The sequence below is a fragment of the Camponotus vicinus genome, unplaced genomic scaffold (genome assembly GCF_025532165.1).
Source record: "Camponotus vicinus isolate PSW18456_S1 unplaced genomic scaffold, iyCamVici1.0 SCAF_10, whole genome shotgun sequence".
NCBI classification, from domain to species: Eukaryota; Metazoa; Arthropoda; class Insecta; order Hymenoptera; family Formicidae; genus Camponotus; species Camponotus vicinus.
Genome location: NW_028141946.1, coordinates 1,801,430 through 1,824,068, shown reverse-complemented (window position 1 = coordinate 1,824,068; position 22,639 = coordinate 1,801,430). Strand labels below are relative to the sequence as shown.

Sequence of the window (22,639 nt, the reverse complement as noted above, 5' to 3'; positions counted from 1 at the left end):
CTCAAGATCTCGTTATGGTAAAGAAGAAAGAAATTTAGTTGATAATATTTCCATTCTTTTCTCTTATTTTCTACTTTATCTCGATATATTATAATTTATGATTGATATTATTATTATATAAACCCTGTAATTTTTTTAAATCAATGCAATTCTCTTTCCTCTCTTCTTCCTTATATTTTCATCTTCAGTTACCATTATTGTTTTGCAGATTGTTTCGTGGGCAATGTTCGTGTGATTCTTTCCTCTAGATCACGCGAAGAAACGGGAGTCTGATCTTCTCTTTTCTCTCTATTCTTTACCACCTTGATTTCTTTTCGATGATGCTCGCAAATTTCACGATTCGCACAAGAAGCTTTTCTCTTCCATTTCAATTTCTTTTTAACGAAACAGGATTATTCACGTTGCACCTCATAAGATATTTGCACCTCGCTCCATATCTGCGAGAAAACACAGACTGTTACAACCTAAGTTTTCGCTCGAGGTACTCCGATCTTTCAGATATTATTGATGCTCATTCTCTCTCCCTCTCTCTCTCTCTCTCTCTCTCTCTCTTTCTCTCTGTCTCCATCTTCTATCAAATATTATCTCTCTTTTCCATCCCGCTTTTTCGCGCGCGTTCCCTTAACTTTGAAATCCCGCTCTAAATATTAATCACTAGCAATCTTCCTGACTTTTCTCACAACCCCTTTATCACTACCCTTTTATCAATTTATGCCCCTCGCCTCGCTATTTCGTACACTCGTATCGCGGCAATCCACGAAAATTCCCTCCGCGTTCGCTCTTACCCCCTTTTCTTTCGCGATTATCACCATCCCCTCCGCCATATCGCCCACCACCGATTTTATTCGCCAGCGGACGAGCCTGCCATCCTCGCGGCGACGAGCGAGGCCGAGATGGAGACAGATAGCGGAGGAGAGACGAGGCGAAGCGAAGAGAGAAAGAAACGCGCGCACGCAAACCTACACTTACACATACGGCAACGAGACAGAGAGCGGGGAAGAGAGAGAGACAGAGAGAGAAAGAGAGAGAGAGAGAGAGAGAGAGAGAGAGAGAGAGAGAGAGAGAGAGAGGAAGAAGAGAGGAAGAAGAGAGCGAGAGAGAGGCGCGTGTGTGCGAGAGAGACAGAGAGACGAGAGAGATCCACTCGCAGGAAGTGTGCTTACGGCACGAAGTCGCGCGCTCCACTGAGCCATCAGCGGGCATGCGTCCGCGTAGTAACCGGTACGGGCTTTCCCTGTCGTTTTTCCAACCCCCGCGCGTCTTGACGGCGCGGCCACCTCTTCCGAGAGCAGCAGCCGCCGCCGCTGCCACCACCATCGCCATCGCCACCACCCCGTACTTCGAACCCGCGGTCCTAGCGCGCGTTCGCCGGAGCGTGCGCGCGCGTTCACCTGCGTGCGGGATGCAACAGATGCACCGGACGCGAGTCCCCCGACCCGGGGGTGCGGTGCATGTATGCTGCACGCTGCACGGTTACGGAACGGTCGAGCCCGTTACACAATCGAACGTAACGACGAATAAAAAAAAATGAAGAGAGTGTGTGTGTGTGTGTGTGAGAGAGAGAGAGAGAGGGAGAGAGAGAGAAAGAGAGAGAGAGAGAGAGAGAGGAGGACATCGATTTATCGTATAGCGGGTTATCTTTAGAAGATAGCGAACCGCGTCAGAGTCGCTGCCTCCTCGTTCATACTGTTGTCGTTGCATCAGAAATTGACTTTTGTCTTCTCTCTTTCCTCTCTCTCTCTCTCTCTCTCTCTCTTTTTCTTTCTCTCTCTCTAGAACATGATTAAATGGATAGATTGTTTTATTATTTAGATGTTAGACAAATGTTTTCTGATATTTAATATTACTATGATATATTTATAAACTGTTATATGAAGTTTGCTAGAGGGTACATTGATATATAAATGTGTATATAAATCTCGTTATGTATTTATGAAATATTATTTGCTCGTCTATAATGATTTCCGGTAGCGAAAACGTTATCGACAATCAGATAACATTTAATAAATAATAAAGCACAATGTTATTTAAGGCAATAAATTGGATATATCATTGCACGTTATGATGGATCATATTTACAGAAACGGTCTCAGCTTTATTATTCCGCTTAATGCAAATATCTTTTTACGTATGAAAAGCAGAAATAATTAAAAAAAAAACTATTTATGTATGAAAGATAAGAAATTTTTAATATTACATATATTTACTGAGCCGGAGCAATATCTCGCTGATGCAAATATCTTGTTAGATTTTTTGCTCATTAAAATATCGATGATACGAGGATGCAATAATTATAATATGATAAAATAGAACAATCTAATGCATTAATTATAATTATAAAGATGTAATATAATAATTACAAAGATTATAATCTACAGCTTTAATGTAATTTGTATTTTTATCTATCTATCTATCTATCTATCTATCTATCCATCTATATATATAATAACATAATCCTTCCTTTAAAAATAAAGCCAAGAGATATATCTTTTAGAGATATATCTTTTCCATTATAATTACATGTTACAAAATAATGTTTCTAACAGCTATAAATTTTCGGCATAAATATAAGCAAATTCAATAATTTTATTCCTAAATATTAAATTAATTTTTTTTGCTTTTTTAATGTAATAATTATAAAGATTATAATCTACATATATGTGTATAATATATAACATAATACTTCCTTTAAAAATTAAGCCAAGAGATACATCTTTGTTGTTTATAATAAAATTATAAAAAATGTTCTTTATAACAAAATCTTATTGCACAAAAAAAAACTTCCTTCATTCAATTTCTAACCTGATACTGGAGAAAAATTAAATACATTGATAATCTAGTATTATTTTTTGTATTTTATAATTCGTAATAATATTAGAAATTTACATGCATATTAAAGGAACAATCTACGTTATCAGGAATATGATTCAATAATTACCAAGTGAAAGTTTTTTATATATTCAAAATGTGAAGCACAGGGACGGCGAAAGGAGCCATTTCGTTCATGTACTGCGTATTTACATAAACGAATATAGTGCTGTAAACTTCGCTCGTAAACTTTCACGTCGAATAAGACCGAGTGCTTTTATACCGCAAACTTAATTTTACGACTGTGATGAGAGTTATGTATATCGTAAGATACATACCAGTCAATATATATATGTGTAGATAATCGTTCGCGATGAAATAATATCCGAAGGATAACCTGTACGTTTATATTCAACACGCACGCTGATTTGAATTTGAATCTGTCATGTCGATCATATATACTAGTCAATGCTCTATTATACCTACCATCGATAAAAAATACTAAGACTGAATTGACATTTGTGATACAAGATATACAGTTGGCAAACCTTCCATGTTGATTGTCGGCAACGTCAGTGACAATTTAAAATCGTGACAATTTAAAAAGAATTGTATAAAATATGCACAATTTTATAATTTCTGCATAAAATAAATTAAGAAATATAATAATTTAATATAGTTTATGTTATCAAAAGTATTATATAATATTTATTATTACAATTATCTCACGTCCTGATGCCATAGTGACAACAATTTCGACACGTGTTGTATCAATCGAAAGAAGAATCCCGTTCAGGCCTATCGGCTATCGGCTGTGGTAAGGAGGTTATGTTTGTCCTTTCGCGTATTAGTGGACGAAGTGGCGTGTTGGATTTTTACGCATCGGCTCGAACTCGAATCGATCATACGGTATCGAATTATACGGTAAATGTCAGGGTAAATTATTCTGCTCGCAAGAATGTGATTTTGATGCGTAACGAAATTTCGAGAGATGTTATGTGTGCTTTAGTTTGGAAGCGACTGGGAGAAACGCTGCTCTAACCTTAACTTATCGCATAGTTGCAATAACTTTCGTAATTGTTGCTTAATAAGATATAAGTATACGATCTTACATAATGCGTTGTTTTAAATTCAATACTTACTAAATATTGATGTAAATTTTATTTTCTTTTTTTAAGGCGATTTTAAAGCTTGCATGTAACTAATAATGTGAAGTAATAAATTTGCTAATAATTCCACGGAATTCATTTTTGCTTGATTAAAGTCGTATGATTCTGTCAAAGTTATGATAAATTATCATCTATATATGATTGTTTTTTTGGTGAATTTATGCTTCCATTATTTTTTATAACAGATTTCTGTAGAATGGAGGAATATGCAAGAGAACCGTGTCCCTGGCGAATAGTGGATGACTGTGGCGGTGCCTTCACAATGGGTGTCATAGGTGGAGCGATCTTTCAAAGTATCAAAGGTTTCCGCAATGCACCAAGCGGATGGAAGCAGCGTTTTGCGGGCAGTGTTGTAGCGATCAGACAACGAGCACCTATAATTGCAGGAAATTTTGCAGTATGGGGTGGGATGTTCTCCACAATTGATTGCACGCTAGTCCACTTTAGAGGAGGAAAGGAAGATCCTTATAATTCTATTATCAGCGGGGCTGCAACTGGTGGAATTTTAGCCGCAAGAAATGGGCTGCCAGCAATGGTAGGCAGTGCGATCATTGGTGGAGTGTTATTGGCTCTGATAGAAGGTGTAGGAATTTGTTTTACACGTCTCTCTGCCGAACAATTTAAGCCACCATCACTGGTTGAAGATCCATCGCAATTTACCACACCTTCGCAGGGCTATCCATCATAATGTTTAACCAAATTGTTTAGACTTTTGAAATTAGAATGAAATGTTCAAGTATAATGCCATATTCTTTCCAGCAATATTTTACAGCAGAATATACTTGAGCGTCTCTTTTTGCCAGTGTTAAATTTGTATGCAGCCTGAAGATCTTAGATTTAATATTTTGTTTTCTTACTTGTCATTATATTCCTTTCAATCTTCTAATTAGATTGAGATATCAAACATGATACTTTATGTAAGAATACATCCTGTAAATACTTATAAAATATAAATAACAAAAGTGAATTCACAAAAATCAGATCTTTATGGTGCATTTTATTATAAATTATTAATTATTACTTTGCATTCGTATAAAGTATATATACATGTTAAAGTATAATTATAATTAGTCTTTTCGTAGCATTAATATAGCATAATTTGTAATAAATCTAAACTTAGGAATGTTAAGGAGATGCTAGAAAGTCAAGATCATCGTCTTCAAGTTCTTCGTCATTTAGAGATGGTGCTATGGATAAATCTAATTTTTGTTGTGTTAGATCACTTGAACCCTCTGTTACTGGCTCAACCTTCACACATTTATTTTTTGTTGACACATCTGGCAATATTTCTTGTCCCTGACATTTTGATCCAAGTAAAGAATTTCTCAAGTGTAATCGCTCAACCTACGAAATTATTTTTAGAGTGTTTATTTTCTTCTTATGTATCAGGATTACAGATTAAAGCGCAAAATTTTAATTATATATAGATCTAGATATTTAAATTTTTTTTGCAAATATACCTGTAAAGCAAGTATTTGTTTCTCAATCTTGGATAATATGTCAGTCAAAAATTGTTTTTGATGCATCAATCGCTCACGATATTGTGCCATTTCAGTTGGAGAGAGTCGTGTTCCCTTGTTCTCCATCGTTGCAGATTTTTTTTGCTGATCTTCATATATCACACGTTACTTGGCAGAATGGTCTGTAACTGTCTTGACTTTGACACAGCATGTAATATATACACAATCGTTTAACCATTTTCAATCGGAGCGAACTAGAGTCTCTACATATTTATGGAAATACGTCGCAGCATCGTGAGTGAGCAATTGTCTCTGATTGGTGTATTACTTTTAGCTCTACCAATCAGAGAGCCAAAATAAATCACAATAGTAGCGTTTTGCCGAACAAACCAGGATCGAGCCATATTTAATCATAATTAGGCAATGCTTGCGAATTTCTATTATATTTAATAATATCATTATTATGTGGCAAAATAATATTTGGCAATTTTTATTACATTACAGGTAAAATTACAACATTATTGGAATCAGCTTTAGAAGTAATTACAAAATAAATATGTAGTCGAAGATTATGTGCTCTACTCATCGAGCGACTCTTTCTCCATCGTAAGTAAGCGCCATCTAAAGCATGCCTCACAGTTTAGTATCCATGCAACGGTCGATATGTAGATATCTGCATGCATGTATATTGCAAGAGAGAGGGAGAGATGGAGAGATCTATATAATAATTAATATAATAATTATATATCTATATAATAATAATATGTACCCTTTCTTATACATATTATACATAAAAATAATATGAAAAATAACACATAATCTCTCTTTTTCTCTCTCTCTCTCACTCGACCCCCAAATATCTTTATTGATCTAAATTTAGACATAAATATGAATATTGAAGAGAAATATATATATATAAATTTTTACAAAGTAGAGTTTTATAAGCGAAAAATTATTTTGACACATAAATTTTTTGATTTGAGGGATAAACATAAATGAGAAGAGCGTCACAATTAATACAATAATATTTTATTCTTTCTACAGAGATCTACATGATATTACAGGCTAATGACACTTTAATATAGTAGGAATGTTTTTAGGTACAGAGCAAATGGACCACCATTTATGTAATTCATATAAATATGTACGATATTATGCTAATTTGTATGTGTTTAAACGTGCGAATTAATTTGAATAGGACACGAGTTTTCAGCTCGTATCATAGTTTCGCTGCAATTATGTTGCTTTTAAATTCTTATTGGGGAATAATGAGGATTTATTAATATTCTGTTTTGTGGAACTTCAGTTTATGTGGGGGAGAAGTTTATCGATTAATTTTATTGGCCCATAGTTTTTGTGTAGAATATTATTTACATATAAATACATGCACACAACTCTTGGGCGGAAATTGGATCGAGGGAGATCTACAATCATTAAATTATCTTTGATTAGACGATTACTCGCGAGATCTTGCGATTATCAAAGATATTTCTATCTACTATCGCGCGCCAAGATAAACGTTATAAAGACATTGGCCTAATTTGGCCCTTTAGGATTGACCGAAATTTTCTATCTGCGAATAATCAATAGAATAATCAGTTATAAATTATTTCTTTATATAAATCCTTCTTTTTAATTAAGAATCAAGTTGGCGCAATATATTCTTTATTATATTTCTTTGACAGCGATATTTTAACATTTTAACACTTAGGGATTCTTTCATAATGTTTAAGATTACTATGAACATTCCACAGTAAGATAAAGTTAACTCTTCCAGTATCAGATTGAGTATAGAGATTTTGAAACATCCTTTCATTATTTTTAATTCTTAGTTTAGTTTTGAAAATGAAGAAGAAATCCGCGCGTGTGAAATATTTATTTCATTAATTTTAATATTCGTAATTTTATTATTTAATAGGCATATATAGTGTGTCATAAATTGTTTTTATTAATAATGCATATGGGTCTAAACATTGGATACTGATTGTGAGATACAAAAAAAAGCAGAATACAAAATAATTTTTTGAAAGAAATTGAAAATTTACTAATTACAAGGTACTGGAAGGGTTAAGAAATGATCGGATGATAGAATCAATCGTTATGATCTCGTCCTTAACATGGAAATGTGACGTGATGTTACTTTATTCAATTCATATACTTGAATTAGAAAAATTCATTTACAACTGTACATAAAATTTAATATGGTCGAGAAAATGGAAAATTATACATTATATATGTATATAAGTACGTTGTCGACATTTGAGAGCAGTTGAAAAATTTGGAATAGAATTGCTATATATTTATATTAATATAAATATCGGAAGAATCGTTTGAGTAGTATATTTTGAAATTTTTGAGAAAACTAAAACTAGAGAAGATTAATCAGAAATATAAATGATCACAAAACAGCATTTAAAATTTACAACTATAAATATCGCCCTATGAGTATGAACTGAGGTACATGGTAACATTGAAATTTGGATTAGAATTTTCAAACTTATACATACAATTTTACAAGAAGACGTTGAAAACTAAATTAAATGTACGCGGAATAAATAATATGGAAAATTAATTAATTTATACAACTTAACGTTTAATGCATTGATTAAAAGAAGAAATTCAGGATGAAGAAAACATGCTCCTCGGAATGCAATATAATATCGAATTAAACTCTTTCGAAGCAACACGTCACTTCTGAGGGGATCATCCGTGTAATATGATGGAATTAGAGAAACCAATGTCACATATTTTATAGTTTAAAAACGGGAAGATAGAGATGTGCCCCCCGTATATACACATATATCACATACCTCTACTTTCAAGATACGGAATGACATTACTCGTCTTATAAGTCCACGATATTACATTCACGATGCAGCCTGAAAGAATAAATTAGAAAGTGGTTTGTGGCTGCAGTAAATTGTCACGATTCTCATTAAATTTCTGGCCTCTCGATATGACCGGGCCAGAGCTTTATGATCAGATGTCGAATCATAGACTATAGTGCCGTTCATTACTGCAGCAAAAATCGCGTCAATCCTTGGAAGATGGAGGTGATTCCCTACTGTTGTCGCTGGTGAAGCTGGATAAACCGAGGCCACCGATCTCGTGGCTGGACGAGCCCGTCGGTGAATTGCTGCTGCTCCTGGCACCGCTCAAGGCCGTCATGTTCGTGCTATCCGCCGGTATCAGGCCCTCCTTCATACGCTTCTTCTGCTTCATACGCCTGTTCTGGAACCAGATCTTCACCTGCGTCTCGTTAAGCTGCAGCGCGGAAGCGATCTCGATGCGTCTCGCTCGCGTCAGGTACTTGTTGAAGTGAAACTCCTTCTCCAGTTCGGTCAGCTGTTTATTCGTGAAGTTTGTGCGTCCGGTATTGTTGAAGCTACCGGCGATACCGGCCAACGAACCGGCGATACAATTTACTGTTCCACTGGCGGTACTTCCGTATACCGAGGAGCTTGGCCCCGCAACTGTACCGCTACCGTATTCGGTGTTCGGGTTTGTTTTCGATGCTGAAACAAAAATTATTTTTACAATAAATATAGGGCGCACAAGATGTCATTAAATTAATTAATTAAATATTGTTGGCACTTTTTTTCTCGATTAATTTATAATTAATTTTTTTAGCAAACGTTAAGTGATTGAGAATAAAATAATGCTTGTCGCAGAAAGCTTCAAAAAGAGATTAATAGATAAGAAAATCTTAATTTAAATTCAATTGCATTTTATTGCAGTGTGATCAAAATTTAGAGTTTAGTTATAAAAATATTTGTGAACGGATTTTTGTCGTTTAGGACAAATTTATTTGAAACAACGTACGTATATTTTAAATAATGTAGGATCTTGTGAAAATAATAATAGATAAAGTAATGGAATATTCTTGGGAGATAAGAGGATTTATAAATATTAAATATGATGACAAAAGCGATCCATGGAACGCAGACGTCTCTGCTATGTGTATTTTCAATTTGGATGTAATCTTCTAATTGTAGTACGATGAGAACATACAACAGACGTGGACGCAATATGTGTCGAATCAAGATCAAGTCAAATCCTTTAAGTGACAATCGTTTGCCGGCCATAACAGCTGGTCACTACTCGGGGAGAGCAGTTTTAGGGAGATGACCTGTGCAAAGCTGAAGGAACGATAGGGTTGTGATCCCTAAATCTGGATCAAATTGCATCAGCTGTAGAGCAAACATCCGCAGTTACTGCGTCGTTACGTGAAATTTTTGACTTTTTCGCTTTGTCGATATTTTACATATTAGTATGATTTTTAACACTCAATTCGATTGTTTTATAACGCGGATAAATTTTTGGTTCGAGAGGCAGATGATGCAATAAAAATATAGAGGACAAGAATGACGCGTTTTAGACAGAAGGACGAAGATACATTATGAAAATTAGATTGTTATTTAGACTACAGTATGAAGCACTCAATTTACTTAATGGCAGGGGATGGACGAAACTGTCAAGCCACCGCCTTAAAGTCACGTCTTCCCCATTATGTACATTTTCCTGCGACATCTTTAGCTTCGTCCTTCAATATTTTTATAATACGTTTTTGTTTTTCTTATCTGCTCTAAAGAATTATATAATATTCTGGCATCTGCACCCTTACATTTGTCTGTGAAAATCAATATATATATATATATATATATATATATATATATATAACATGAAATATTTATATTTGTGTAAGATGACTTTCGCGAATTTCCTAATATAACCGAAGAGATCAGTCACTTATACCAGGGTCCCTGAATTTAGCTTGCGGCCATTAAGCTTACGCTTTTCCAGGCCGAATAATAAACTTGGACAAGTTCTATTAGGCGTGCCAGTGCGAGATACAATGAAATGTTTCTCGTTTCTCGCGACTCATTCATCAATTTAGCACTTTAACGGGAGGACCGGCTACGATGCCGTTGATTTTCTATACTACCTTCTTTATTATAGCAACAACGAAGGCATTGTATTAATGAAATATAGAAGAAGGATCTATAATAAATTATAGTGACATTGCCAGTGCCATTATAATATAAGTGTTCGCTAAATAAAAAAAATCTGCCTTGCGAATTTACATTTTATAAATAAAAGCGAGATTAAATCTTTCTCTCTCTTTCTCTTTTTCCGTTATCACAATTATCGACAGTAAGTTACGTTCATGCATTCGTGAGGCAGAAATTATATCGTGAGCACGCATCGAATATCCTTAAGCCAGTGGCCTCTGTAATGCCTTAAGTTCAACGCTATACTATGTATGCAGAAATTAATAGTTACGTACAGTTGCCGATGCGGGGGAACATTTGTTTCGCGGATTAAATTCGTGATATCGACAAAGTGGGAAGTGGAAAAGGGTCGGCATGCAGGAGCAGGGAAGTCCTTAATAACGCCGAGTCGAGGGGAAGGCGCATTGACACCTCTAATTATCTTCCATAAGACATGTGGGTGCACCCTCAGAGTCACCTTTTACGCCACTGTGATTATATTGTCACTACCGAATCTTCTGTAATCACGCGAAGGGGATTTAATCGTGCAGTCGCGATGCGGGCTGTTGCATAGATTTTTCAAGAAAGAGGAAGACATTACGAGAAGATTATTAATATCACTTGCAGTCATAGATTTAAAAATTACCATGGATAATAGCGTAATGAAAGAGAAAGTTACATGGTACATTACGACAGCAACTAGGTATTCTTTCAATAAGATACCGCTCTGTCTTTGTTTTTAATTATAAACCACTGGATTATCGGGCACGATGCATGTATTTATTTAGGAACTTGGGTAACTGGCGTTGATGCGTATAATCCAGACATTAGATACAAATCAAATACAGCTGGATCCTGAATACATTTTGGTACGTGCGTTTTACGTCGGTAAAAAAAAGTTTTTACCAGTTAAACACGACTTTACAGTATTTCGCAGCCGTTTTTGTTTCAAATATGTTATGTCATCTAAAGTCCAGAAAATTCTGTGAATTAGGAAAAGCATCAATGCGCCCGTATATCTCTATCCTTTTTGTAACATAATACACAAGCATCTCATGTATTCTTCTGCGTGTGTTTACCATCACCTTTCCTTACGTCATCCGTAGAACGTCCCCACGGCTTTTAGCCTTTGAATAATATTTGAATTGCGTAATGTTCCTTGAAGAGAGAGGGGAGACTGTCAACGCCTAAGAGCAGATGATCCTGTATGATCAAGGGATTGACTTCGCAAGTAGCTGCCATTTGATTGTAAATAATTAAAAATCATTTTTGTTTATATATATATATCAGAAATATATAATAAAACTTTTAAAAAGAGAGAGAAGAGACGACATATAATTAATAACACGTGAATATTAACGAATTAATGAAAAAGAGAAAATCTAAGACGTTCTTTGTATAAAACATTATTAATACAAGTGCGTCTTCAGGTTCTGTAATCTTCCTAATCTTGTAGTCTCCCCTTTTCCTTTCTTGACAGGCTTTCGCGGTTCGATAATCGCCCGTGACGTGCAAGAGCACAAATGATCGAATTTCTATGCGTATATTTTTGGAAAGAGAAATTTTTCTCTTCTCATATAATTTTTTGTTGCAATATATTTTCTTAGCAAATATCTTTTTCTTTTTCTTTCGCAGTTGCCTTGATAAATAATAATATTAAGCCAGGTGAGATTTCATCAACGCGGTAGCTTTGAACGAAGGTAGATTAGCATGCACACGCGGTTAGTTAGAAGCCAAGCCACACTTAAGCATCGTACACCCTCACACGAGTTTATGCATTTGTATGCTTCAAAGGAATTACGTACGCGTTGTTAACTTAATATCAATAAACTAGAATTTCGTATAATCGGCCCACGTATACACAAGTAACACTTGCATTATATTTTCGTGAGATACAATTTTTATATTTCTCTTAATATTCTATTACATTTATCGATTTTATTTATTATTATAAATGTGACAGTTTGAATATTTTTTGTTTATTATACAAAAATACCGTAGAATTTATGAAATAAATAATATTGAACTTCTATTTTTAAACATTTTTAGCGAAAATATATTAAAACTATCAAAGACTTTTGAACTCATGTACATTTCCTGTTGCATGTCGTATCGACATGCTGACTTTGTAGACTGACTTTGATAAAATCACCATCGAGAAGTAACTTAGTAGTCAGCACAGAATGACGATGTATCAGCAAGTGTTACGAGATACGTGATTTAGCACATCCGGCTGCCTGCCGGCAAGTGGTTGCAACGCAGGTTACGCGGAAGAATCGAAGCCCTTGATTTCAATGATGTAATTTCCGTATTAATTAAGTTTAATTGCGAACGATACAGGCGTGCAAAAATTTCAAAAAGTTTTAAGATTTTTTAAATATTTGCCTGTATCCCACTTGACACATCATGACTTTCAAACATCTTTCAAAATTACATTTTTTATATTATCAAAGTTGATATCTTTGCAATCGATATTTATAATATTTCTTTTGATATGAAAAAATCTCAATGTTGCAAAAATTTCTTCTGATATTTTCCTATGGTGATTATTTTCGCGCGTTTGATGCAATTGAAATTCACGGAAATTACATTTCAACCCCCGATCACGTCGAGAAGAATTTAAGAAATACACAAATGAAATTTTCCGAATCACCTGATTCGACCGAAATTTTTTCACGAGGATATCCATCTAGGCGATTTATCGCAAGAACTGACAAAACGATTTCGTCGGCACAGTTCCTTCCATTCGCAACCCCTTGTCAGTCATCGTCATGCCCCGTCGGCCGCGTTGATTTCAGCATTATGATAGGTAATATCCTGAGTCACAGTCGAGTACGAAAAGGCTACGTTGTGTACCATAACGGCGTACGCGAAAGGGCTGCGTGCAGCACGTTCGACATTCACACCCCCGGGGCTCCCCCGCGAACGCGTTCGTGTGTATGCGTTCGTGAGTATGCCCGAAGCATTTCCCGCTGAAATTAGGCTCAGCACGACACTTCGCGAGGGTGGTTGATAAGTTTCGCGCGCTTTCTTCGAGCAACAGCTCGCCCCGAGCTTTCGCACAGGTGCTTGCATTGCCTTTTTCTTCGGGATGTATGAAACGCTTCTCGGTGAAATTTTTTTATATTTTTAATACGTAAGATATGTGAAAACTTGTTATATGCTACAATTACCTCTGTGCATGCGAAAAGAAAATTAATTGCAAAAAGCTTGATATAATCTATTATTCTTAATTTATAATTTATTTTCTTTAATAAGATTATAATATATTTTCTTTAACAAGACTTGCGTCTCTTGTTCAAATCAGAAATTATTGCATTAATTTTTCGTACGAGACAAGCTCTCGGGTAAAGATCGTATCAATCGAAATCACTAACGATTCTTCAATGTGCGCGTGAAAAAAACGTACTAGCACCGCGCTTTTATAACCAAAAATAACATGTAAATATCGCGATCGGGCAATTGAGCCGCGTGAGAAGGAAGATTGGGCCGGCCGACCGGCCGTCGGGCTCGGAGAGCGACGCGGAAATGAAAATCACCATGAGGCGAGACACGTGGACAGCGTTGTTGGCGGCGGTTGTCAGAGTCCGGCCGAGCGGATCTGTCGGGCCGCGCTCGGACAGGACAGGAGTAGAGCGGTGGCGGCCAGCGGCATGGACAGAACGGGGCGGAAGGAGGGGTGAAGAGGGGTGGCAAGAGGGGGGGGGAGGAGAAGGGGGAGAGAGACGGCCGACCAGAGGAGGGTCAGTTGCTGCCAGGGTTGTTGCGGGATCCGGGGTTGCCGGGTTCGGCGGGTGGCAGCCCGGGTGGAAACACGCGAACGATCCTCTGATCCCCTCGCGAGATATCGGGCCACTCACTCACGCGTCCGCCGGCGACCCTAGTGGAGCGGCGAGCAACATGCCCAGCCAGTTGTTCGACTCTACCAACACAATCTCTGCCTCTCTCTCTCTTTCTCTCTCTTTCTCTCGCTTTCTCTCTATCTCTGTCTGTCTCTCGTGCCCTGCCACATTTTTTCCCCGTCTTTCTCCCTCCCCCCCTCTCTCTCTTTCTTTCTTTCTACCTTGCTCGACTTTCTTCCTCTTTCTCCTTTCTCGATCGGACATGCCTTCCTTCTTCGTATTTATCTCGTTCCTTTCCCGATCCAATGCTTCTCTCTATCTTTAGCCGATGTTTCGTGCTCCTTTTTTCGTCTCCATAGACGTATCTCCTGTCTGCCGCCTTTCCTTCACTTTCCCCTTCTATTCGCGCGTTTTATTCCCGTCGTTATAACGTTGTCTCGGTCTCTCCCAAGTTCAGGGCTGGCGTGCACAATCGTCGACGCCCAGTTTTGCGGCTTCGAATCCCACGGGATAGCTTGATCGCAGAGAAATTTTCCGGAAATTTTTACACTTAACAAGCGCATACTGCGTCTGCTAATTTGTGATAATCCGTACCCGATAGTGTATTGCTGCATTCGTGCCAGCATAGTCACGAAGCATTTTTGTTTATCAATCGATAAGACGCTACGTTACGTAGTATATTTAGAGACACTTAAGTAATATGCAATAAAACTGAAGGAGTTTTTTTCTAAATATAAATAAGAAATAAAATTTCCGTCTTTTTTCATAGAACTTATTATTATTTTTATTTTCTAATCGACAAACATTACAATTTTCCTTGTAATACTTATTTTACATATCACATATTATATAATAATGAACAATATGCTTGGCTATGTTATCTAAGCGCGTGACCAGAATTGTAAGAAAGTTAACGAGTCAGCGGTGAGTTTTATAGGTTTCGAGTCTCGTCATGATGCCGCCCCTGAATATATTCGGTCAGGGCGTCGATAACGACATGCATATTTTAAGTCAGCCTAAAAGGTGATAGTCTTCGAGGAAGTAGCCCATAAAGTGTTCCCAATAAATATTATTTATTTCATATTTGCTATGAATAAATATAGACATGAAATATGGATTTTCTTCATCTAATCGTGTTATGCAATAGTAGTATCCAAAAAAATATTTTACATGTTTCATATGATAAAATATTGTTTATTATTTATAGGTTGTAGATTTTACAATCTTGTGAGAATTAATTTTCAACTCGAGAACTGAGATTCGTTATCAAGAGAGAATTTTGAAAGAATTATATAATATTTTGATATCATATGAGAGAAACATTATTTTTATATGAGTTCATCGATGAGCATCAAAAATTTCTTTTATACATATATTATGCAAAACACACGTTATAAAAACAAAGCTGCAAATATATGAGATGTGAAGTCGAGAGATGTAACGCGCTGTATTTGCGTGATGACATAAGAACTATTATAATTGTGATGAGAGAATCTGACAAGAGTCTACGCTAACCTTTGCTCTATGGCGTATTTGCTTTACATCAGAAGATAAAAATATGCTAGAGTAATACGTAGATAGAAAGATAGATATTATTCTTTAAATAAATTTTTCTAACTTAAGTGACTATTTTTTATTATTATTATAATTATTATACGTCATAATATTCGTTGCAACATTACATCATCGATATAACCGTCACATATTGAGTTGCATAAGTGAGTAGTTATAGAATATAAAAGATTCTTATCTCTTATTGATGGCACTTGCATAAGATTATACTTTATGATGTCAAATATTTATCGATTACATTTATTGCATTATTTTTACACATTGTTGAGGCATTACAACACTCTGACAATCCTCTGACCGAGACTTTGAAAGGAATAGGAAATTCTCCATTTTATCGTGACGAAGATACGAAATTATTACTGCTGTGTTACGAGGGGATGTTCGTTTGTCTCATTTCTTTCCGCGCGGTATTGCCAATCTCGCTATTGAGTATAGAGAGAAGAAATCGAGTTTAGTATGATAGATTGGGCGGGTTGACAGCATCACACGACGGTCTTTCCGTCGTGATGCTGTCTCGCTCCAATCTTGACTAAGGGTGGTCCACACCGGGCGCGTCCCCATAGAGACCCTCTATGTTGGACCCCCAGAGCATGTTACGAAGGGAAGACGGAACGCTATTGTAAGTCCTTGGCCAACCAAAAAAGTTAACCAACCAAAATCTACTGAAATCACCCCACTTCTGCTCCGCCCATCTCGTTATTTTCTTCATCCGAAATTTCTCGCATTCTAAACATATTCGGGTTGCGTGCTCTTTTTAGTCGGCTGTGAAATGTAATTGTGTTCAATTATTAACATTACATTTTGTAAAAAATAATTTTTCGCTCTTGTTTAGTGACGTTGAGATTATGGTGACATGTGATTGAATGTATAATTTTATATATTATTCGAATTATTATTTTATTTGTTTAATTATCAGTTTTTTATTATTTAGTATGTTTAAAATCTATACCTCATGTTATTTTAAGAGATATCTTCGTCTTAATGAATGTTGTATATAGTATATTAATTATTTGATTGATATGTACATAATCAATTATAAAATATAAAATAATTAATATATTATATACAACTTTATTAAGAGGTATCTCCTAAAATAATATAAATATACATGGATTTTAGACATATCAAATAATATATAAAACTGATAAAAATATATATATATAAAATTACATTTATTATATAATATTTATTGCAAATGATAATTGTGAATGATACACAGAAATATCTAATTAAAGATTATTTTTCAATTTTACGTGTATAATATTACGATCAATTGCATTTCATGTTATTCAAAATTGTGATAGACATGTTAGAGAAAATTGAATCGTATTAAAAACATCGAGACATAATAGCAGGAGTAAAAACGAAAGGGGTTAAACGAGGGTGACAAAGTTTCATTTCGGTTTGCATGCTTCGCTGCAATAAACGTCAGTCCCTCTAACGCCTACGATGGCGTTATTAATTCGATTATAATGAGCTATTAAGTGAAACGCTGGTAATCCCGACAAGCTCCATCCAAACGACTAAGCTCACATTCTCATTCTCCAAGTTAGGAGATTGCGGGGAGCACCGTAGCCGTTAAGCAAATTAGTGTGTAGTTAGGGGAACTGTTCCGGCCTTTTTAGGCATTATTTTCATTGAGCCATGCTACGTCACTTTTTCATGGTCATCAATTTGACTTGATAACAGTATGCAGACATTTTTGTACCCTGTCTCCCCTTTTTCCTTTGCAAAAGTATATTAATTATAATATACGCGCCCCATATGCATTATATATTATTATTTTTTAATTATAATTGTCAAATTTAACAATTATTTATTTTATTTATAAATTTTGAATCTCAATTTGTTTTTAATAAGATTGCTTATATGTCAATTATATTTTAATTATATAACTATGTGGAAAATTATCTTTCTGCGAATTAAAATTCAATTAATTTGTCACAAATAAAATGCGATAATTTTCTTACTGCAAAATAAAGATATTTACATATATGTATCTTAATAAATACATATAAGAGGAAATTGACAAATATATAAGGTGTCCGTAAAGAGATCAGGATTAAATTTATAAAATATAAATCTATGTCCGAAAATACTTTATTAAAAAGTTATAAACGTTAAAAAAATAAACGAGCAAAATTTTCCTTATATTTTATTAGATGGAACTGTTGGGATATTATACTAATCACATAATTTGCAAAAAGTTCATTGTAATTATATATAAAATTGAAATTAGAATAACTCAAACATCAGAATTATAATATTGAACAAAGTTTAACTTGAAGAAAGTTTAACAGAAGTAAATATATATGATAGAAATCTAAAGACCGTAAAATAGATCGTATAATCAAAATATATAAATAACAACTGACAGTTATCTATTTTCGTGTCAGCGATTCTGTCTAACAAATTATAAGACCAATTTTATTTATGAATCTTTGAATGCTATCCTCTAACAATGTATTTTCAGATATAGGTTTATATAAACTTTTTTCACCTACTCAATCTATCTTATTAACGCATTGTATGAATTTGATCCTGATCTTTACGGACACTTTGTATAATGTCTTCCTCGTAATCAATCGATATTGAAGATTTATTCGCATATACTTGTTTAATAAATGAATTATCTTATCAATGTCAGAGGAATTAATCTGATAAATTGGAGTGTAAGACGGGTTTATTTAAACGCAGTCTTATCGTAATCTGTTAATGTTTCCGCTACTATTGTACAATCTAAATCCAATACGTCACGTTTTTAAACACGTAAAGATTGTCGTCGAGATTGCACAGAGATTTTTGGTATTTATAAACACGTCTGTAAATAATTCGCTTATCATTCAGAGAAACATTTTTTATTAATCTTGTGCGATTTAAGAGAATCTTAAATCTGCAATGAATAATATCCGAATTCTTTCCCTTTCTCGATATAAATTTATGTCCAAATTTTGAAATATAATCAAACGAAAATTTTGTCCGTATTGTTAAAAAGTTGTTTATATCCAATTAAATAATCAAAAGTACATATAAAATGTCTATCATAGAATACACAGTTCATATATAACGATGCATTTTAATATTATGAATCACCCAGCACCAAAGACCAAAATATTTTAAAGATGTTTAAAGGATGATAAAACGTCTTAGTCGTTTTTTAAAAACATGCATTGCCTACAAAATTTCTTTCATATTTTTAATAGTAAAAAATATTCTCACATAGCATCGGATATTTTCTTTATTCGTTTTATATGTGCACAATCTTATCTATTGAATTTATGACACATAAGCGTAAGTGAAAATCAAAGTGAGTAGAGTAAGATAACATACTGATAAGTTTTCGTTATAAATATCTTGGGGAATATCCCGCAATTCATGTGTATAGTAGGCTTCATAAATGATAATACAAGTCTGTTATTATGAATCCATTTACTACCCATTTATTATGATTGCATTTACGATAAAAATGTAATTGCGATAAAAATATAATTCGTTAATAATAAAGGCAGGTTTTAAAAGTAGCCGAAAGGATATTATCAGATAAATTTCATTCAATGAGTTAAACAAATTTTTAATTAAACTTTTTAAAATTAATAAATTAATATTTATGATATAAATGTTATATATATATATATTGAAAACTTTAGATAAAAACTTAAGATAAAAAAAATCAATAAGAAATACGGTAGCAAATTGCAGACTAATGACATTAAGGTCGTATAAGGCTGGTTATTGGGCAGTGCGCGCATGATTAATGATTATGACAAACCGGGATTACGTCGCACTTTATTAATTCTCATACATACAGATTGTTTGAAAGCCACTGACTTGACGATTACCGAGCAGCATATTACATTTTGTCTCTGACAAACTGTCCGCCTTGTTTGTCAATCTTAATTGAGGACTATCTTCGTAAAAATTGTTGATCTTTGATCAAGTGTTGTTTTAGAGCATTTCTCTGATGTACTGAATTTATGTAAAGTATCAGTAACAAGACGCAATTGAATTAAATTGCACGTGTAGGATTTGAGATTGTTTTGTTAACGGTCAGCAGATCCTACAAACTTTAAACGTTCTTTAATTGTTAAAAAATTAATAATAAAATTATAAAAGGAAAGAAAATAATATTTAATTTTAAATACACTCGCATATTTTATATAAAATATAATTATTATAAAAATATTATATATTATATTCAAAATACACACATAAATGTATAGAATATAGAATGTAATGAAATAAAATTAATTAATCATTTAATTAAATGGAATAATACAAAAATTAAATAGAGTATTTCACAATCATAGATTCCAATCATATATGTAAGCTGATCACACAGAAAATATATCTTATGAATTAGTTTTTCTTTAAAAAATATTAACAATATATCAATTAAAACACATATATACATATAATAATTTCTGATTTATGGGAAATATTTGTATCGTGTATATATCTGATGTGAATTTAATTGAATTTCAGGGCGACATAATTTTCAAACTGAGAACACGCTATCTGACAATAATAGCTACTCAAATAACGAGGCTACGATAGACAAATAAGATAGACATGATTTTGCATCTTCGTACTTGAAGCTAATCAAGCGATGAACGAGGTTTAATGAGTGGCTACTGGATCGCACCCATAGAATACCTAATTTCACGCTAGTTTGCTCGCGCATAGGCGTCGACTCTACCGGAAATTTGAAATTATGCACTTACCAACTGGTTTAGGTACGTTTCTCTTGACTTGCATCCATTTGTAGGTTGGTACTTGCGCTTGTTGTTGTTGCTGTTGGGGATGATGCGAATGCTGCTGCTGCTGATGATGATGATGGTGCCCGTGCTGATGAGGATGCTGGAGATGACCGGACTGTTGCAAGACGTGATAGGATGTCGCATCCGAATTCTCTTCTTTATAATGTCCTGGCGGATGCGTGGAGAACTCGTTCTGTTGAATCTGCGTCTGATAGTGCAAGGATTCGTCCGAAGACGGCAATTGATGGAGGTAGTTCGAGGTGCCGCCGACCGCTATTTGATATTCGGGCTCGTGGTGGTGGTGGTGATGGTGGTGATGACTAGAAGACTGATGATGAAGTTGCTGATCGTGTTCCGTTCTTGAATGACTAGCTTGAAGTACCGTGGTTTGATGGAGGCTGCCGCCAGTGGGCGGATGGTGGTGATGATGATGGTGATGATCTTCTCTGTAAGCAGGTTGCTGAACATGATAACTTTGATGTGGATCCACCGATGTTACCGTATGCTGCTGTTGATTCGTGTATGAGGATGACGCGTAATCCAGGTTAGTATAACTCAGACCGTTCTCCGAAGAGATTATTGCCGTGGTGGAACCATTCTCGTGGAGAACAGCACCCGTCGGAGAATAGAAGCCTTGAGGCGGCGTACTGGACGACGCGCCCGAATCGGCAGTTAGAAAACTCTCGGAGGACGATGAAGAATATGGCGCCACTGCAGTCTGGGGATAGTAATGAGTTGGAGCTACCTCCGGGGAAGGAGGTACCGACACGTGACCGCCGACGGATGACGATTGATGATGGTGATGATGGTGATGATGATGGTTTCCTTGACCCGAGAACACATAGTTAGGATATGAGTCAGACTTGCCGTAGTTACCGTACATGCCCATGTCCATCATCATCATCCTCGTAACGGAGAGACAAATCAATTGACCCACTGTTTTGCTAATTGTTATGCGTTATACCCAAGAAGAAAAGGAAACGAAGAAGACATGTTACTTATGACAAGAGTCATACACTATTTTCCTAATTAATTATTTCAACATTGTATATAGGTATACTTTACAATCCTCTTGTATAAATACTACAAAACAAAAATTTACATTTGTTCAGTTAAACAAATTCACAAGATAAGCACAAGATTAGTCTATACACAAAAATAATTATCACTATTCACTAAAATGATGCAGATGTGTGGTATCGTTTTTAAATTTGTAAAATTTTGCTACAGATTTAAAAATTCGTATTTAATATATTCCTTTGATAGTTCTCAGCGAGCACTTAAAAGTGTCAATTCGCAGGCACTACGAAAGGTTAACCGTCGCTCACAAAAACAATCCATGCGGTCATTCATACAGTCGATCCGTCTGACGTGGGTCGTTGAAGTGGACTGGTTAGGTAGACTAACGTAGCGGAAAGCTGCACACAGGTGAGACTGACCCGCAGTGGTCTGGCGTGTTCAAGTTTTCCTTCTTTCTCTCTCTCTCACTCTCCTTCTCCCTCGGACGTACCACCCAGATGTAGAGTGGTGGCATCAGGCTGCATGAGGTTAGTTTCCGGGGGAGTCTCCATTATCGATGGGCGGCACATAAAGGTGATCACGTGATGACGATTGGGCGGTTCCAGCCAATCCTAGACGAGTCTGCGCGCCCCGAGTCCACTACCTCATGATGGATCACCGCTGTGAATTTTATTTTTCGTTCCTTCTTTTTATCTGGCACGCTGCAGTTGACACTTATCGTCGGGAGGGTAGGAGCTGGGGTATTATATCTCGGTACCCACCTTCTATGCTATCCGGAGGCAAGCAACCTCCGCCCTTCTATCCTAGGTTGTTTTGTGCCTTCTGCCTTTTTTTCCTTCTACGCTCTTGACGGGTCCTTCTATGTACTTGCGTGTCTCGAGATACCAGGATACGACAACATCCTGCGTTTTTATTATAACTTGACAGTTGATGGTTTAATTATAGTTTACTGTATAGATGATTGACAATTTTATCAACAAATTGATAATCAGGTTAATGATCAAATTTTGTTAATCGTTT

At 35.4% G+C, this 22,639-nt stretch overlaps 4 protein-coding genes across 16 annotated transcripts in view; 1 reads left to right on the top strand and 3 right to left on the bottom strand.

The window, feature by feature from the left end:
* The window catches only part of LOC145960014 (uncharacterized), a 76,183-nt gene extending 72,425 nt beyond the window's left edge, over positions 1-3,758 (bottom strand). For 5 of the 11 annotated variants that reach the window (XM_083079272.1, XM_083079265.1, XM_083079269.1 and 2 more), the window contains exon 1: positions 193-1,156. The gene's annotated coding sequence lies outside the window, so the exon portion shown is untranslated. The other 6 variants (XM_083079266.1, XM_083079271.1, XM_083079268.1 and 3 more) reach the window with 6 other exon arrangements.
* LOC145960017 (mitochondrial import inner membrane translocase subunit Tim17-B) lies at positions 3,499-5,589 on the top strand. 3 transcript variants are annotated; one of them, XM_083079280.1, is made up of 2 exons: positions 3,499-3,625; positions 4,163-5,589. In XM_083079280.1, the coding sequence occupies exon 2, from the start codon at positions 4,174-4,176 to the stop codon at positions 4,663-4,665; it is 492 nt and encodes a 163-aa protein (XP_082935406.1). In that variant the 5' UTR covers positions 3,499-3,625; positions 4,163-4,173; the 3' UTR covers positions 4,666-5,589. The 3 variants fall into 3 exon arrangements, with proteins under 3 accessions (XP_082935406.1, XP_082935403.1, XP_082935405.1); XM_083079277.1 differs by having other exon boundaries at positions 3,576-3,732; positions 4,163-5,399; XM_083079279.1 differs by lacking the exon at positions 3,499-3,625 and adding an exon at positions 3,742-3,881.
* On the bottom strand, positions 4,964-5,688 carry LOC145960018 (uncharacterized). The gene is made up of 2 exons (XM_083079281.1): positions 5,438-5,688; positions 4,964-5,321 (listed from the first exon to the last, which is right to left on the bottom strand). Exons 1-2 carry the CDS (start codon positions 5,561-5,563, stop codon positions 5,103-5,105), a joined length of 345 nt encoding a protein of 114 aa, XP_082935407.1. The 5' UTR covers positions 5,564-5,688; the 3' UTR covers positions 4,964-5,102.
* Positions 5,689-6,460: 772 nt separating this feature from the next.
* Positions 6,461-22,020, bottom strand: LOC145960554 (uncharacterized). The gene is made up of 2 exons (XM_083080116.1): positions 20,564-22,020; positions 6,461-8,952 (listed from the first exon to the last, which is right to left on the bottom strand). The coding sequence occupies exons 1-2, from the start codon at positions 21,501-21,503 to the stop codon at positions 8,471-8,473; spliced, it is 1,422 nt and encodes a 473-aa protein (XP_082936242.1). The 5' UTR covers positions 21,504-22,020; the 3' UTR covers positions 6,461-8,470.
* Between the last annotated feature and the right edge of the window lie 619 nt (positions 22,021-22,639).